This window comes from Mytilus californianus, unplaced genomic scaffold, assembly GCF_021869535.1.
Source record: "Mytilus californianus isolate M0D057914Y unplaced genomic scaffold, xbMytCali1.0.p SCAF_2, whole genome shotgun sequence".
Classification (NCBI taxonomy): domain Eukaryota; kingdom Metazoa; phylum Mollusca; class Bivalvia; order Mytilida; family Mytilidae; genus Mytilus; species Mytilus californianus.
The window spans coordinates 103913781-103932212 of NW_026262668.1; the positions used below are offsets into that span (position 1 = coordinate 103913781).

The window sequence follows — 18432 nt, forward strand, 5'->3', positions numbered from 1 at the left end:
ATGATTTAATTCCATCTATTATTAACTATCAAATAGTTGATAAAAATATGTTGCATACCTTGTTATTAATGCATGTAATAGGAGTCAGCTTACTAAAATGTCATATGATACTTCAAATCAAAAAGAAATAGTTTAATATGCTTTATATACTTGAATGGCTAGTTTTACTGTAAAACACATTATATGGACTTTCTTTTAAAAGATATTCCTTTATCCTGTCAAAATCTTCAGAAATGTACTGCTATTGAATTATTGTCTTCTTGTACACTAATTTGCTGATAGCTTTTCCATATGCAGTGACTTTAACTCTGAGAACCTAGGCAAACGCACAGCTCAAATGCGAGGGGAAAACCGTAACAAAAGAAAAAGTAAACAAACACAGATGTTAGATAGTGTTAGTTGATTCTTAAAGAATTAATTCACCAAATCATTTAACAACTGTATGACAAAGTTTAATTAACAATAGAAACGCATGGAAAATATAAACAAAATTACTTATCATTACTCTATTGCATGTCTATCATCTCACTATTTTTTCACGTGCTCCATGATTTGGTCTTTATTGTTTATTAATGTCATGATTGGTAAACAATAAAAATCGAAAGTTAATTAGTTGGCAATATTTATACTGAATGAAATATTTTTTGTCGATAATTCGTTATGGATTCCTCATAAATATTATTTGAATGAAAAAGTTGGTTTTAGTGACATCACTAAGCAGTCAGAGCTCTGACATAAACAAGTCAGAATAAAATGACTTCTTAAAGTCAGAAAGTGTTTTGAAATTCTGACCTGTACGCGTCAATTTTTGCTTTGCGTAGTTTTCACTCGAGTCCGTCAAACCAGAAGTTATTTTGAATTTGCCGCCGATCTACAACACATACGATCACGTGGTTTTTTGCAAGAGATCACGTGTTTGAGAGTCGTTGTTTTGGAAGTGTCTCGAACGAGAAGTCATTGAATATTATATTGATTATTTACGATTTTTAGTGAAAATCTAGGTCATTGTGGGCATTTTTAGAAAGGTAATTCATATTACCTCCGTATTTTCATGGGCATTTTTATATTTTTTGCCTATAAAGAAGTTCCTTGCAAGTGATTTTTTTGCTGTTTCATGAAGGCGCGCGACCTGTAAATACGGACGCGTGGTCTTTGAGATGACCTGGTGTTTGACAATTCTGACTTGTTCAGGTCAGAAAATGTTGTTATGATAATGAATTGTTATTTTCGGGAGATAACTCGTGTTGTCTTAAACAATATTAACATTATTAACCAGTCAGTGCAATTTAAAAAGTAAAATTATTGCTTCGAGCTGAACATCGTCACGTGATTTTTCTATTTTTAAACTCAATCACGAATTGATTTTAACCTTTCCGATTCGTTTCTCCCTATGAAAAAAACGATCATTGTGAATATTGATATGATGATAATGAAACGAAAATGGAAAAAAATTTAATAAAAGAAAAAGGAAGGGAGGGGTTTAACTAAAGAACCCAAGGGTTTTTTATTTTTAAAGTTATAACTTAACAATAAGTGTTGCACACACCTGGTCTTCATTTATGATCATGGGACAGGATAAAACAAATCAAATGAAATGTAGGGCAAGTCTCCAGGGATCACCCCTATCCCTGTCATTTCTCTATTCCTCTTTATAATGTCAAATTGATTTGAATGAAATATACCGGGCTAGTCTCCAGGTTTACCCCCACCCCCTGCCATTTGCAAATGTTCTTATATTTTGTAAACGGTAGAGATCCCCACCCCTAAACCATATATTTTCTTGAATAGGACAATAAAACAAATCAAAATGAAATATAGGGGAAGTCCCTTGGGGTCACCCCCACCCCCTCCTGTGTTAAAACTTTTTAACGGTCGGGATCCCCACCCCTTAACCATATATATTCTTGTAAGGGTCAATAAGACAAATCAAATGAAATAAAGGTGAAGTCCCTGAGGGTCACCCCAACCCCTCATGTTTGAAAACTTGTAAACGGTCGAGATCACGTGTTTGAGAGTCGTTGTTTTGGAAGTGTCTCGAACGAGAAGTCATTGAATATTATATTGATTATTTACGATTTTTAGTGAAAATCTAGGTCATTGTGGGCATTTTTAGAAAGGTAATTCATATTACCTCCGTATTTTCATGGGCATTTTTATATTTTTTGCCTATAAAGAAGTTCCTTGCAAGTGATTTTTTTGCTGTTTCATGAAGGCGCGCGACCTGTAAATACGGACGCGTGGTCTTTGAGATGACCTGGTGTTTGACAATTCTGACTTGTTCAGGTCAGAAAATGTTGTTATGATAATGAATTGTTATTTTCGGGAGATAACTCGTGTTGTCTTAAACAATATTAACATTATTAACCAGTCAGTGCAATTTAAAAAGTAAAATTATTGCTTCGAGCTGAACATCGTCACGTGATTTTTCTATTTTTAAACTCAATCACGAATTGATTTTAACCTTTCCGATTCGTTTCTCCCTATGAAAAAAACGATCATTGTGAATATTGATATGATGATAATGAAACGAAAATGGAAAAAAATTTAATAAAAGAAAAAGGAAGGGAGGGGTTTAACTAAAGAACCCAAGGGTTTTTTATTTTTAAAGTTATAACTTAACAATAAGTGTTGCACACACCTGGTCTTCATTTATGATCATGGGACAGGATAAAACAAATCAAATGAAATGTAGGGCAAGTCTCCAGGGATCACCCCTATCCCTGTCATTTCTCTATTCCTCTTTATAATGTCAAATTGATTTGAATGAAATATACCGGGCTAGTCTCCAGGTTTACCCCCACCCCCTGCCATTTGCAAATGTTCTTATATTTTGTAAACGGTAGAGATCCCCACCCCTAAACCATATATTTTCTTGAATAGGACAATAAAACAAATCAAAATGAAATATAGGGGAAGTCCCTTGGGGTCACCCCCACCCCCTCCTGTGTTAAAACTTTTTAACGGTCGGGATCCCCACCCCTTAACCATATATATTCTTGTAAGGGTCAATAAGACAAATCAAATGAAATAAAGGTGAAGTCCCTGAGGGTCACCCCAACCCCTCATGTTTGAAAACTTGTAAACGGTCGAGATCCCCACCCCTAAACCATATACATTCTTGCACAGGACAATAAAAAAATCAAATGAAATATAGGGGAAGTCCCTTGGGGTCACCCCCACCCCCTCCTGTGTTAAAACTTTTTAATGGTCGGGATCCCCACCCCTTGACCATATATATTCTTGTAAGGGTCAATAAGACAAATCAAATGAAATAAAGGTGAAGTCCCTGAGGGTCACCCCAACCCCTCATGTTTGAAAACTTGTAAACGGTCGAGATCCCCACCCCTAAACCATATACATTCTTGCACAGGACAATAAAAAAAATCAAATGAAATATAGGGGAAGTCCATTGGGGTCATCCCCATCCCCCTTTTTGAAATGTTCTGGATCACCATCCCTAAAGGTAAACCATATGATATTCCTGTTCGTCATTTCAAGAAGATTTGAATGACATGCAGGGTCAAACCCTAGGCGTCACTTATGCATATCACTTTACTAGACAAAACCAATTTGTACTGGAACTTGCCCAATGTCAGGCAACCATGGGATTGACGAATTATGGGAGCTTTGTTTGGGAGACTTCGTAACAGCATCCTGTTACAATTATTTCTTGTTTATTTTAATCTGCTGAGAGACCACCTTTACATATTATATTTATCAGTGTTTGTGCAAACAGAATTGTCTATTCAGTATTATTTTCCTCTCACATGCATCACATCTTATTAATTACATGGATAAAGGAAGATGTGATATGAGTGCCAATGAGACAACTCTCCATCCAAGTTACAATTTATAAAAGTAAACCATTATAGGTCAAGGTACGGCCTTCAACACGGAGCATTGGCTCACACCGAACAGCAAGCTATAAAGGGCCTCAAAAAATTACAAGTGTAAAACCATTAAAACGGAAAAACCAACGGTCTAATATATATAAAAAAAAAAAAATTTGGCATATTTGTTTTCCTCTGAAATTACACATCTATAATTCTTACCCCAGATGCTTAGCCACATGAAGCATTTACCTCTTATTTAAGACATAGATAGTCTTTGTTTCTACAGAAGTGAGAAGAACATTGGAAGTCAGAATGTTCTGACTTATAAAAGTCTGAATGTTCTGACTTAATAAGGTCAGAAAGACTCAGAATGATCTGAAAATACTGACTTTTTTTAATGTTTAGAGTATTTTAGACTATGAATGCACTTGTCATGCTAGTACTATAAGAAACCCTGACAAGATTTTGTTCCCAAACAACAATTTTTAAAGATATTAAGAATAACAAGTGTACAATGGAACATAAATTACAAAGTTATAAGTGTTGTGAAAAAAGCTATTTAAAAAAAAATCAATAGATAGTTATCTTTCAACTTTTACATGTATTTAAAAAACAGTGAAAATATTATGGATTATATGTACGGCTTCTTGAAGGACAACAAAGTCACCATATTTGGTCTGAATTTGTATGTTTTTTCTCCTCAAAATTTTTTTAACATTAATAATGTCGGCTTTTTTCTTAACTTATTTTAAACATTCTTAATTATAATTAAATTTCCCCAACATTTTGCTTACAAACTCTTAAATTTCTAAAGTCAAATTGAAAGTTGTCTTTACAGATTCAATGTGTCTGAAAATGTTATATTGAAAAAACAATACTTTTATATCCTCAAATAAAATGGGCATACCATGAGTTTAATGGTCATGCAGATATGCAATCCAGGATGTTAACAATCAGAGTTTAGATTACAGTCATATAGTAATAGGCAGAGTTTTTCTTATATAATCAATAACCAGAGTAAAGATAATTGATTAATAGAGGTTTAGTTTAATATAAGTAATAAACAAAGCTAATTAATACACTTGCAATCACATACATGTAGTTAAATTAGTAAATACAGAATATTCATACAAAATTCAGACAGAAATACTGTAATGGGTCAAGTCATTAGGGACGACATCAAAAGTTCAATGTAGGATAAAAAACTTAATTCACATCACATAGTTTTTTCACTGACCCACCTACCCCCCTCTTAACTTAATTTGGGAAAGATTGATTGACCAATATGGATTTATGTAAAATCGATTTTGGATAAACAAAACTTGCAGCAACTTTAACCCCACCCCCACCCCCAAACTATTTGATTTAAGTTTTTTTATCCTACATTGGTCTTTTGATGGCATCCCTTAGAATGTGCTGACTTTGTACATGAATTGTAGTGATAGTTATGGCACCCATACAACATGTAGGAATCAGTCAAAAGGAGAGAAAAATTCCCGAAATTTGTCACATAGTGACATTTGTGAGTCGGAATAACAAAATATAGACTCATTAATCTCTCCATCTTTTCAAAAATTATGAACCAGATTTTATGCATATCCATATAGTTTTTGACGGACTCTTTTAAGTCAGAACATGATTTGACCTGTTTGAGTCAATTTGCAGAACAAAATTTCCAATCAAAGCTATGTGTTCTTCCTCTTAGCCCCCTTCTGAATCTGCCACTGTTGAGTTTATTAATTGATTTTTCCATACATTATCATTAATATCAAATGGCAATGCCTGACTTAATAATTTCAATAAATTTAGTTTTTGACTGATTTTTTAAAGTCAGAACATGACTTGACCTGTTTAAGTCAATTTGCAGAACAAAATTTCCAATCAAAGCTAGGTGTACTTCCTTGAAACCCTGCAATGCCCGGCTTAAATATTTCAATAAATTTATTTTAGTTTTGGACTGACTCTTTTAAGTCAGAACATGATTTGACCTGTTTAAAACAAAATACATTTAATATTGAATATACCAAATAAACTTTTTTATAGTCCTCATTGACTTATGGGGACTTTATTCTCTCTGTCTTTTATCTGGCTCACCCATACATTTTAAAATTAATATGACAATACTATACTTAAAAGTTGTAATAAGTTTAGTTTTGTTTGACTCTTTGAAGTCAGAACATGATTTGACCTGTTAAAGTCAGTTTACAGAACAAAATTTCCTATCAAAGCTAGGTGTACTTCCTTTAAGCCCTGCTTCTGAATCTGCCATTTTCAAGTTTATTATTTGATAATTTTTTAGAAACAATTAAGTCAAATGGTTATTTATTTTAGGGGATCTTACATATATTTCCTGTGTCTTTTATCTGACGTTCCCATACATTCATTAAATAACATATGGCAATGCCCGGCTTATATATTTCAATAAATTTATTTTAGTTTTGGACTGACTCTTTTAAGTCAGAACATGATTTGACCTGTTTAAAACAAAATACATTTAATATTGAATATACCAAATAAACTTTTTTATAGTCCTCATTATTGTGACTTATGGCGGCGACCTTATTTCCTCTGTCTTTTATCTGGCTCACCTATATATTTTTAAATCAATATGACAATACTAGACTTAAAAGTTGTAATAAGTTAAGTTTTATTTGACTCTTTGAAGTCAGAACATGATTTGACCTGATAAAGTCAGTTTACAGAACAAAATTTCCAATCAAAACTGGTCTTTTCCTCTAAGCCCCCCCCTAATCTGAATCTGCTACTGTTGAGTTAATTAATTGATAAGTTTGTTTAGAAACAATTCAGTCAAATGGTTTTTAAAATAATATTTTTTATAACCAAAAGTTCCATATGTCATGTATGTTAACTTAACAGAAAAAAAAGTCATGAAAATGCAGAAATAGAATAAAATTTTAAGATAATTTGATGAAATTTGTAAACAAAATACATTTGAATATTAAATATACCAAATAAACTTTTTTATAGTCCTCATTATTGTGACTTTATTATTGGGTGTCTTTTATCTGATTTTCCCATACATTCTTAAATGCATATGACAATTCCAGACTTAAAAGTTGCAATAATTAGTAAAAGTATAGTTTTTGACTGACTCTTTGAAGTCAGAACATAATGTGACTTGTTCAAGGCAGTTTGCACAACATGATTTACCTCAATGAAATATTAAGATATCAAATATATACCAAATAAACTTTTATATAGTTCTAAAAATTGTGACTTAATATTTGTGATCTTTTTTCCTACTTGTATCCATACATTCTAACAATCACATCACAATCATGACAATGCCCGACTGTTACAGTTGCAATCCATTTAGTGTTTGACAGACTCTTATAAGTCAGAACATGATTTGACCTGCTTGAGTCAGTTTACAGAACAAAATTTCCAATCAAAGCTAGGTGTTCTTCTTCTAAGCCCCCCCCTCCTAAATATGAATCTGCTTCTGTTGAGTTAATTAATTGATAAGTTTTTTTAGAAACAATTCAGCCAAATTGTTATTAAAATATTTTTTTTTTTGGCAACCACAAGTTCTATGTGTAAACTTAACAGAAAAGAAAAGTCATGAAAATACAGAAATAAAATAAAATTTTAAGATAATTTGATGAAAATCTTTAAAAACAAAATGCATTTGATATTGAATATACCAAATAAACTTTTTTATAGTCCTCATTATTGTGACGTAAGGGGACCTTATTTCATCTAGCTTTTATCTGGCTTTCCCATACATTTTAAAATCAATATAAAAATCCTAGACTTAAAAGTTGAAATAAGTTTCTCTTTGAAGTCAGAACATGATTTGACCTGTTAAAGTCAGTTTAAAGAACAAAATTTCCAATCAAAACTAGGTCTTCTTCCTCTAAGCCCCCCCCCCCCCCCCCCCACCCCAACCCCCTTTTTTCCATTTATCTGAATCTGCTACTGTTGAGTTAATTAATCATGTTAATTGATAAGTTTTTTTAGAAACAATTCAGTCAAATGGTCTTTAAAATAATATTTTTTACAACCAAAAGTTCCATGTGTTAACTTAACAGAAAAGAAAAAGTCATGAAAATACAGAAATAGATTAAAATTTTAAGATAATTTGATGAAACTTGTAAACTAAATACATTTGAATATTACATATACCAAACAAACTTTTTTATAGTCCTCATTATTGTGACTTTATTATTGGGTGTCTTTTATCTGTTTTTCCCATACATTCTTAAATGCATATGACAATGCCAGACTTAGAAGTTGCAATAATTAGTTAAAGTATAGTTTTTGACTGACTCTTTGAAGTCAGAACATAATTTGACCTGTTTAAAACAAAATACATTTAAATATTGAATATACCAAATAAACTTTTTTATATAATCCTCATTATTGTGACTTTAGGGGACCTTATTTCCTCTGTTTTTTATCTGGCTCTCCCATACATTTTTAAATCAATATGACAATACTAGACTTAAAAGTTGTAATAAGTTTAGTTTTGACTGACTCTTTGAGGTCAGAACATGATTTGACCTGTTAAAGTCAGTTTACAGAACAAAATTTCCTATCAAAGCTAGGTGTACCTCCTTTATTCCAAGAAAGTCCTTGCTTTCAGACTGCTTCTGAATCTGCCATTTTCTAGTTTATTATTTGATAATTTTTTAGAAACAATTAATTCAAATGGTTATTTATTTTAGGGGATCTTAACATATATTTCCTGTGTCTTTTATCTAACATTCCCATACATTCATTTAATATCATATGGCAATGCCCGGCTTAAATATTTCAATAAATTTATTTTAGTTTTGGACTGACTCTTTTAAGTCAGAACATGATTTGACCTGTTTAAAACAAAATACATTTAATATTGAATATACCAAATAAACTTTTTTATAGTCCTCATTATTGTGACTTATGGGGACCTAATTTCCTCAGTCTTTTATCTGGCTTACCTATACATTTTTAAATCAATATGACAATACTAGACTTAAAAGTTGTAATACGTTTAGTAAGTCAGAACATAATGTGACTTGTTTGAGTCAGTTTGCACAACAGTATTTACCTCAATGAAATATTAAAATAATAAATGTTTTGCTCTTAATACATTTAGCTTAAAGTGGATGAGAATATATCTTTTATTAACATAGTCTTATCATGAATAAGTGTCTTATTTTTCCTTGGAAGGTTTGAAGTATTGTCATGGTACTAGTAAATGTATCCAATATTGTAATTTGTAAATCTTTTGATATTCAGAAAATTGTATGATCCGTTTTTTCTCACCTGGTTTTTCTTTGTATTTTGAAATAATTGAAAGTGATGAGATAAATATATTATGTTTAGATTCTGGAAAGGAGAAGGTATGATGTCAGATGAGCCCCACTTTTTTAAAACTCTTTAATTAAACTAGTAATCACCATATCTTTATGGAGATTGATAACAAAGTGGTAGTAATGACTGCTTCAAATCAGAACAAAAATGACCTCTCGAAGTCAAAATGCATTAAAAAGGGGTATAAATCTTATTAGAATATGAAGATATTAAGTCACAATATTTTGTGCAAAAGCTGACCTGTGGAAGTCATTTTATGATAAATTAAAGTCTGACATAAACTGACCTGTACAAGTCATATTCTGTTGAGTGCAAGAAGGAAGACAACACTTACATCAAATTATATCTGACCTATGGAAGTCATTTTATTCTGACTTGTTTATGTCAGAGCTCTGACTGCCAAGTGTTCAGATCATATCAACCTGTTCATTTATCAATAATATTAAAATCATTTTGAAAGGCTTGAATACTAACTTTATTTGGCCAAATAATTCCACTTTTTATACCTCCTCTTTCAAAAGAGGTAGGGCCAATTAATCCTGAATTTAATTCAAACTAAAACTCTTTACAAAAAGACTTTCAATGGTTACTTAAATTTTCAATATCACATACTTTGAGGTTCAAGCAATATAATGGGTTTTTTTTTCAAAAAATAGTACATGTAGTATGACCAAATTATCAATGCCTTAATTGAAGATACATTTTGGCAAAGTTTGAGTATTACAATGTAATAAAAAAAATAATAGAAAAGGGTATTCTCAACCAAAACTCTATTGAAATAATTCTATAAAGAGTCTTTCAAATACAAATTAATTCATTTCAGTAAATGATGTCCTTCAATACAAAATTTGAAAAAGTTTATAAAATTTGCAATATTACATCAAAATGTAGTGCTTAATAACATTTTGAATTGATGGAAATATGCCAAATTGTTGGAAAATATTGAAAATTTATATCTTGCAGACTTTAATTTTCAAATTCCAATAGGGTTTCGAAATTTTTTGTTTTCATCAAGGTGAGTGAAACAAAGACAGGAGAAACTGGCCCTACCTCTTTGACTCAAATAAAATTATCTTAGAAAACAAAAATTATGAAAACAAGTACATTACATTGAAGAAGGTATAACATAACATTATAGCTGAATATAGCTGACTGTAGATATTTCTCGATGGGATCCCATAATTATGAATCTCTTTCAATCTTAACTCTAGAGTCTTAAATAAAGAAGCCATAAAAAAGGGATGCATAGCTAAACTATTAGAGAAAAGGCTGCCTATAGTGATTTCTGTGTATCCTATAACAATATACTATATTGTAAGTGAATTGGATAAAGTAAAAACAGGGTATGAAAAGACAGACAGGCTGATTCTAATTAATTATCAAAATATTGTTTCAAGGAATATATCAACTATTCTATAGCACTATAATTCTATAAATAATACTTCTGTTCATCTTAAATCTATTAATCTTTACTTGCACATATTTTGATACTAAAACATTTGAAGCTCCCAATCAAAGTTCAATTGCTAAAAAAGGATTTTGCAAGTTGCTTATTTTGTTTTATTATATGATTTATTGTGAAAAAAACATTCATTTACCTACAGCAAAGAATAGACGTAACTCTTCAGCATCTAAATTCCAGTCATTTATGTGAGAACCAATCTGAACACCTTTAAAGCCTAAAAATAAATTTTCTGTTAATTGTAAACATATATCATGTAGATATTTCATGGCAAGAATATGATCAAATTTAAGTGTTTTTTTGATTATCAGATTTGGCAATATTTTAGCTATTGTTGAACTCTGTACAAAAGTCGTAATTTCAGCTACTGGGTACTCTGTAGAAAAAGTCGTAATTTCAGTATGCTAATAATTAGACTTATACTTGACAAGGATATAAAATATATATATAGCTAGTGTCAATTACTTTTCTGCATATTTCTAATATGATCCAACTTAAAACATGTTGACTGTGTTGGCTGATAAATTTGAATCAACATATCAAAACTCAGGCAACGCTTCACTATGATCTCTCTAGGTAAATCTTGTTTAAAATGGTGTTCTACAAAAATCATACCGTATCTCCTTATTCTTAAACTAACAAAGACAAGAGTGCGCACGCTGAAATGTCTCGTCTACTATACTGACCATTGATTTTATGTTGATAGTCCTACATATAAAGTTTTACTACAAGTATCACATTAACATTTATGATCCAAGAAAATGAGGTCAAGGTCAGATAAACCAAGTTGGAAATACATGTACACCTTTAATACAATCATTCCATACACAGAATATAGATGACCTATTGTTTATAGTATAAAAGAAACAGACCAAACCATGGAAATTCTATATTGACCAATTAACCATGAAAATGAAGTCAAGGTCAGATGAACCCTGCCAGACAGAATTGTACACCCTTAAAATCATTCCATGCATCAAATATAGTTGACCTATTGCTTATAGTATCTAAGAAACAAAGTTAACCAGGAAAACTGAACATTGACCAATGAACCATGAAAATGAGGTGAAGGTCAGATGATACCTGCCAGACAGACATATACACCTTACAATCATTCCATACACCAAATATAGTTGACATATTGCTTAAAGTTTAAGAAAGACAGACCAAAACACAAAAACTTATTATAAGCAATGAACAATGAAAATGAGGTCAAGGTCAAATCAAACCTGCCAGACTGACATGTACATCGTAAAATATTTCCATACACCAAATATAGTTGACCTTTTGCATACAGTATTATGAAAACAGACCAAAACACAAAAACTCAACATTGAGCAATGAACCGTGAAAATGAGGTCAAGGTCAAATAAAACCTGCCAGATTGACATGTACATTGTAAAATATTTCCATACACCAAATATAGTTGACCTACTGCATACAGTATTAGATAAACAGACCAAAAAACAACAAGAGTGCACACGCTGAAATGTCTCGCCTTCTTTACTAACCATTGATATTATGTTGATAGTCCTAAATATAAAGCTTTACTACAACTATCAATCTTACAATCATTCAATACACTAAATATAGTTGACTTATTGCTTATAGTTTCTAAGAAACAGACTTAACCAAGAAAACTAAACATTGACCAATGAACCATGAAAATGAGGCCAAGGTCAGATGAACCATGCCAGGCAGACATGTACACCTTACAATCAACCTATGCATTAAATATAGTTGACCTGTTGCTTATAGTATCTAAGAAACAAACTAAACCATGAAAACTTAACATTGACCAATGAAACAACAAAATGAGGTCAAGGTCAGATGACACCTGCCAGTTGGACATGTACACATTACAATCATTCCATACACCAAATATAGTAGACCTATTGCGTACAGTATAAGGATAAACAGCTGCGCCACGAGCGCATGATACACCTGTCGTCTTGTGTGTGAGGTTTTATGCAATAATCATTAATCGTTTCTAAGATACGGTGCGACATGTGAAAACCCCCCTTTTTTTATAAAAAAATCAATAACTCTAAAATAAAATTTTGAATCATCACCAAAAAGTATACAGATCTTGAGATTAATATAATTAAGAAGTGTGTAAAGTTATAAGCAATAATCATAAATCGTTATTGAGATACGGCGCGAAATGTGAAACTCCCCCTCCCCCCCCCCCCCCCTTTTTTACAAAAAACTCAAGAACTCTAAAATAAAATTTTAAATCATCATCAAAAAGTATACAGATCTTTAGATTAATATAACTAAGAAATGTGTAAAGTTTTAAGCAATAATCATAAATCGTTTTTGAGATACGGCGTGACATGTGAAAAAAACACCCCCCTGTTTTAGTTACAAAGTCCCGTAACTCAATAAGTTTTAATCTTGTTTTCACCAAAAAGTATACAGATCGTTTGACCATCATAAGAAACAACTATGTTAAGTTTCATGAAACTTGGATAAGTCGTTCTCAAGTTACGGTGCGACATGTGGACACCGGACAGTCGGACAGACGGACGCCGGACATTTGTATACCATAATACGTCCAGTCAAAATTTTGACAGCGTATAAAAACAGACCAAAACACAAAAACTTAACTATAACCACTGAACCATGAAAATGATGCCAAGGTCAAATGACACCTGCCAGTTGGACATGTACACCTTACAATCCTTCCATACACCAAATATACTAGACCTATTGCTTATAGTATCTGAGATATGGACTTGATCACGAAAAATTAACCTTGTTCACTGATCCATGAAATGAGGTTGAGGTCAAGTGAAAACTGTCTGACCAGGGTCCGACACTTACGGTTGTCCGATTGCCCGGGGCAAGCTAATGCCGTATTCGGACAAGTAAAAACATCATCTTGGTTGTCCGATCGTGCAAGTGAAAAAAAAAGTGTTATATGATTAAAATTTCACAAAATCAATAGTGTCTGTTGTTTTGTCCATAGACTACTCAGTGATAACACCGCACGGTCGATTAAAGTGGTCTTAACCCCCCTTCAATGCGTATATTTCGTCAATTGTTTGCACTGAATTCCCCATTTTACCAAAAGTAGATCACGTTTAAAAATATTGGCCAATCAGGCGGCCGCGGCCTTGCTTCGTCATTATCATTATCCATCGGGACACCACTCGGGCGTTTCCGACGCACGTGTTATTCCCACCGACCAATGGAAAGCGGAGGTCTATTTTCGTTGTTCTAACTTTATAATTGACATCGGATGTGTATTTCCCTAAGATGGAAAAAGGTAAAAGCTTGAAAGAGAAAATGAAATTAAACTTTAACAAATTTGTCAGTTGTTGTCAGTTTATCAAGAAGGGTTATTTGAAATGGCATTTCTTAGATAAATTATTATGAAATAAGTATCTCTATGTAAATGATCCAATTCCCGTATATTCATCGATCTTTTCCCTCCCTCCTCGGCTCATATATGCCTCATAGTATATTTTCATACTCCATAATCAATTTACACCCCATATACATGATAACTATATTTTATCTGCATGTACTACATTACAACCACAAAAAAAGCATGTAAAAGTTTGGGCATGTAGATTTCACTTTCGGACAAGTAAAAGTAATAGGGCACTTGCCCAACTGGACAAGTTGGTATAAAAGTTAATGTTGAACCCTGCTGACGGGTATAAGGACCTTGCAAGGTACGCACATACCAAATATATTTATCCTATTACTCATAATAAGAGAGAAATTAACATTACAAAAAATCTTAACTTTTTTTTCAAGTAGTCACTGAACCATGAAAATGAGGTCTAGGACAATGGACATGTGTTAGACAGAAACTTAATGAAAGAACCTTAGTGAGCACGCTCACATACCCCACGTCCCCACATTGTCATTGGAGAAATAAAATAAGTGTAAGAAAAAAAAATTGAATCATAATTTCCTGTCAATATGCACATCTACATAGTATGTCCTTATTATCTACACAGTTTCATGAAATTCTGTTGTGTGGTTTGAGAGGAGTTGCGATGACAAAAGGTTGCAGTAGTATATTGGGCAAATAAGTTCAAAGGGGCGTAACTCCTGGAAAAAAAATTGAATCGTAATTTCCTGTCGATATGCACATCTACGTAGTATGTCCTTATTATCTGAAAAGGTTTCATGAAATTCTGTTGTGTGGTTTGAGAGGAGTTGCGATGACAAAAGTTTGCAGTAGTATATTGGGCAAATAAGTTCAAAGGAGCGTAACTCCTGGAAAAAAAATTGAATCGTAATTTCCTGTTGATATGCACATCTATGTAGCATGTCCTTATTATCTGAAAAGGTTTCGTGAAATTCTGTTGTGTGGTTTGAGAGGAGTTGCGATGACAAACTGTTGCAGTAGTACATTAAAGTAAATAAGTTCAAAGGGGCGTACTCCTAGAAAAAGAATTGAATCGTAATTTCCTGTCGATATGCACAACTACATAGTATGTCCTTATTATCTAAAAAGGTTTCGTGAAATTCTGTTGTGTGGTTTGAGAGGAGTTGCAATGACAAGAAACAGGACTGACGGACTGAGGGACGGACAGACCGACGGATGGACAGACGGACGTACGGACAGATGGATGGACGGACGGACAGGTCAAAAACATTATACCCTCCGCAACTCGTTGCGTGGGGTATAATAACATAAGGCATCTATATGCAAAGTATGAAGCATCCAGGTCTTCCACCTTCTAAAATATAAAGCTTTTAAGAAGTTAGTTAACGCCGCCGCCACAGGATCACTATCCCTATGTTGAGCTTTTTGCGACAAAAGTCGCAGGCTCGACAAAATCTTAACATTGAGCAATGAACCGTGAAAATGAGGTCAAGGTCAAATAAAACCTGCCAGACTGACATGTACATCCTAAAATATTTCCATACACCAAATATAGTTAACCTATTGCATACAGTATTAGAAAAACAGACCAAAACACAAAAACTAAACTATTACCACTGAACCATGAAAATGAGGTCAAGGTCAGATGACACCTGCCTGTTGGACATGTACACCCTACAATCATTACATACACCAAATATAGTAGACCTATTGCTTATAGTATCTGAGATATGGACTTGACCACGAAAACTTAACCTTGTACACTGATCCATGAAATGAGGTCAAGGTCAAGTGAAAACTGTCTGACAGGCATGAGGACCTTGCAAGGTACGCACATACCAAATATAGTTATCCTATTACTCATAATAAGAGAGAAATTAACATTACAAAAAAATCTTAACTTTTTTTTCAAGTAGTCACTGAACCATGAAAATGAGGTCAAGGACAATGGACATATGACAGACGGAAATTTCACATCATAAGACATCTATATACAAAGTATGAAGCATCCAGGTCTTCTACCCTCTGAAATAATAGGCTTTTAAGTAGTTAGCTAACGCCGCTGCCGCCGCTGTTGCCGCCGGATCACTATCCCTATGCGAGCTTTCTGCAACAAAAGTCGCAGGCTCGACAAAAATTCAACGTTGACCATGTTAACCAATGAACCATGAAAATGAGATCAAGGCAAAATGAACCCTGCAATATGGACATGCACACCTTACAAGTATTGAACAGGGGGTCCCATTATTCCCACTTCTACACCCCAAACTCCCAATTCCCTCCCCCTTACTCCCAGATGAAAATAGGTAAAAAAAACTTTTTCAACGTTTTCCTATTTTTATCCCCCCAGGTTCCCACACCCGACTCTCGCTTCACACCTCCTCATTCCCATGTTCCATTTCCCCTGTCTACCTCCACCTTACAATCATTCCATACACCAAATATAGTTAACCTATTGCTAAAGAATCTGAGAAACATGAAAAATTCAGGAGTTTAAGGGTTAAGCTCAATACACATATTTAAATAAATAAATGATGTGTTCAGGTATTACACAAGTCTAAATATTTTTTTCAGGTTTCTTTTCCTATTAATTTAAGTGTTTACCTAATTCGTATTTACATCTTTTCATTTCCTTGATGGCCAGATCTGGTGCTTGCATTGGTAAGGTACCTAATCCTATAAAGCGTGTTGGATGAGCTTTTACTGTCTGAGCTAAATCATCATTTATGATCTGACAAAGGTCTAACGTATCTTCTGGCTTAGCCTATAATTGCAGAAGAATATGTCATAGCAAACACAGGACTCAAAACTTGACTTTTATTTCCCTTCAAAAAAATGTGTAAACCTAGCTTCTATACCATAAATCAAAGAATGTATAGTTATGGTATTATTTGGCGCTGTAAATATGTGTATTATAAATTCAAAAACCATAAAAGCCATATGGCTACATTAAAAGTATTTGTTTTTCAAATTGTGTTTATCATCAGTTTTTTATTTGTAATGACATTTCACCTTATTATATTCATGATATATAGATGTCAGTGATCATTTTGTGCTAACACCATCAAAATAAAAGAATTTTGAAGACAAATAATTTCAGTGATAATTGAGCACAATTGAAATAAAATGCTCCACTGGGGCGCAGCTTGATACGACCGCAGAGGTCGAACCCTGAACAGTTGGGGCAAGTATGGACACAACATTCAAGCTTGATACAGCACTGAATTTGGATTGTAATTAAATATTTGACACAGCATAGGTTTCTGACACAGAATGAATGTGATCTACGAACTTAAAAAATTTTAATTTACCTTTTCAAACCATATCATTATTATTTGCTTTTATATATAAATCAGAAATAACCAATTTAAAATGGAAAATTTTAACATGTTTAAAGAAAAAAAAGTTGAAAACAAGTTATTGTCTGGAAACTAGAAAAATGCTTGTTTTTTTGCCCCTTTTAGCACAATAACCCCCAAACTCAAACCCAGCTTTCCCTTTGTGATATGGAACCTTGTAGTACAATTTCATAAAGATCAATACACTTACACACAAGTTATTGTCCTGAAACTAGAAAAAATGCTTGTTTTTTTTGCCCCTTTATGGCCCCTAATTCCTAAAATTTTGAGGCAATTACCCCAAAAATCAATCCCAGCCTTCCCTTTGTGGTATGGTACCTTGCAGTATAATTTCAGAGAGATCCATACACTTGAACACAAGTAATTGTCTGGAAACTAGAAAAATGCTTATTTTTGGCCCCTTATTCCTAAATGTTTTGGGCAATTACCCCCAAACTCAATTCCAGCTTTCCCTTTGTGATATGGAACCTTGTAGTACAATTTCATAAAGATCCAAACACTTACACACAAGTTATTGTCATGAAACTAGAAAGATGCTTGTTTTTTGCCCCTTTTTTGCCCCTAATTCCTAAAATTTGGAGGCAATTACCACCAAAATCAATCCCAGCATTCCCTTTGTGATATGCAACCTTGTGGTACAATATCAGAGAGATCCATACACTAACACACAAGTTAATTTAAGTGGAAGTTACAAAAATGCTTATTTTTGGCCCCTTTTTGGCCCCAAATTCCTTAACTGTTGGTACATTAACCCCCAAAATCAATCCCCACCTTCCTTTTGTGGTATTGAACCTTATGGTAAAATTTCATAGAGATCCATTCACTTAAACTAAAGTTAGAGTGTGAAAACCAATGTGTCTTCGGACGACGACGACGCCAACGTCATACCAATATACGACCGCAAAATTTTTTTGCGGTTGTATAAAAATTTGGTACATCAATAAATAATATGTCTGAGTTTTGAAAGATTCTATTGGTTTTTTTTTTAACAATTTGTTGCTATACAACTATCCATTTTTGTTCGAAGGTTGAATGCTAACACACCAGTTTTACCAAGCTTCCCTCTCAATGTGACTATCCCAAGCATGGAACAGTGTGTTTTCCTCTTTA

At 33.0% G+C, this 18432-nt stretch overlaps 1 protein-coding gene across 2 annotated transcripts in view; it reads right to left on the reverse strand.

Moving 5' to 3' along the window:
* Nucleotides 1-18432, reverse strand: part of LOC127730659 (2-amino-3-carboxymuconate-6-semialdehyde decarboxylase-like) — a 49143-nt gene that overhangs the window by 24797 nt on the left and 5914 nt on the right. For both annotated transcript variants that reach the window (XM_052239171.1, XM_052239172.1), the window contains exons 4-5: nt 16568-16727; nt 10755-10831 (exon numbers count right to left, since the gene is read on the reverse strand). In XM_052239171.1, coding sequence (XP_052095131.1) covers nt 10755-10831; nt 16568-16727 — 237 coding nt within the window. The remainder of the gene's footprint in view (nt 1-10754; nt 10832-16567; nt 16728-18432) is intronic.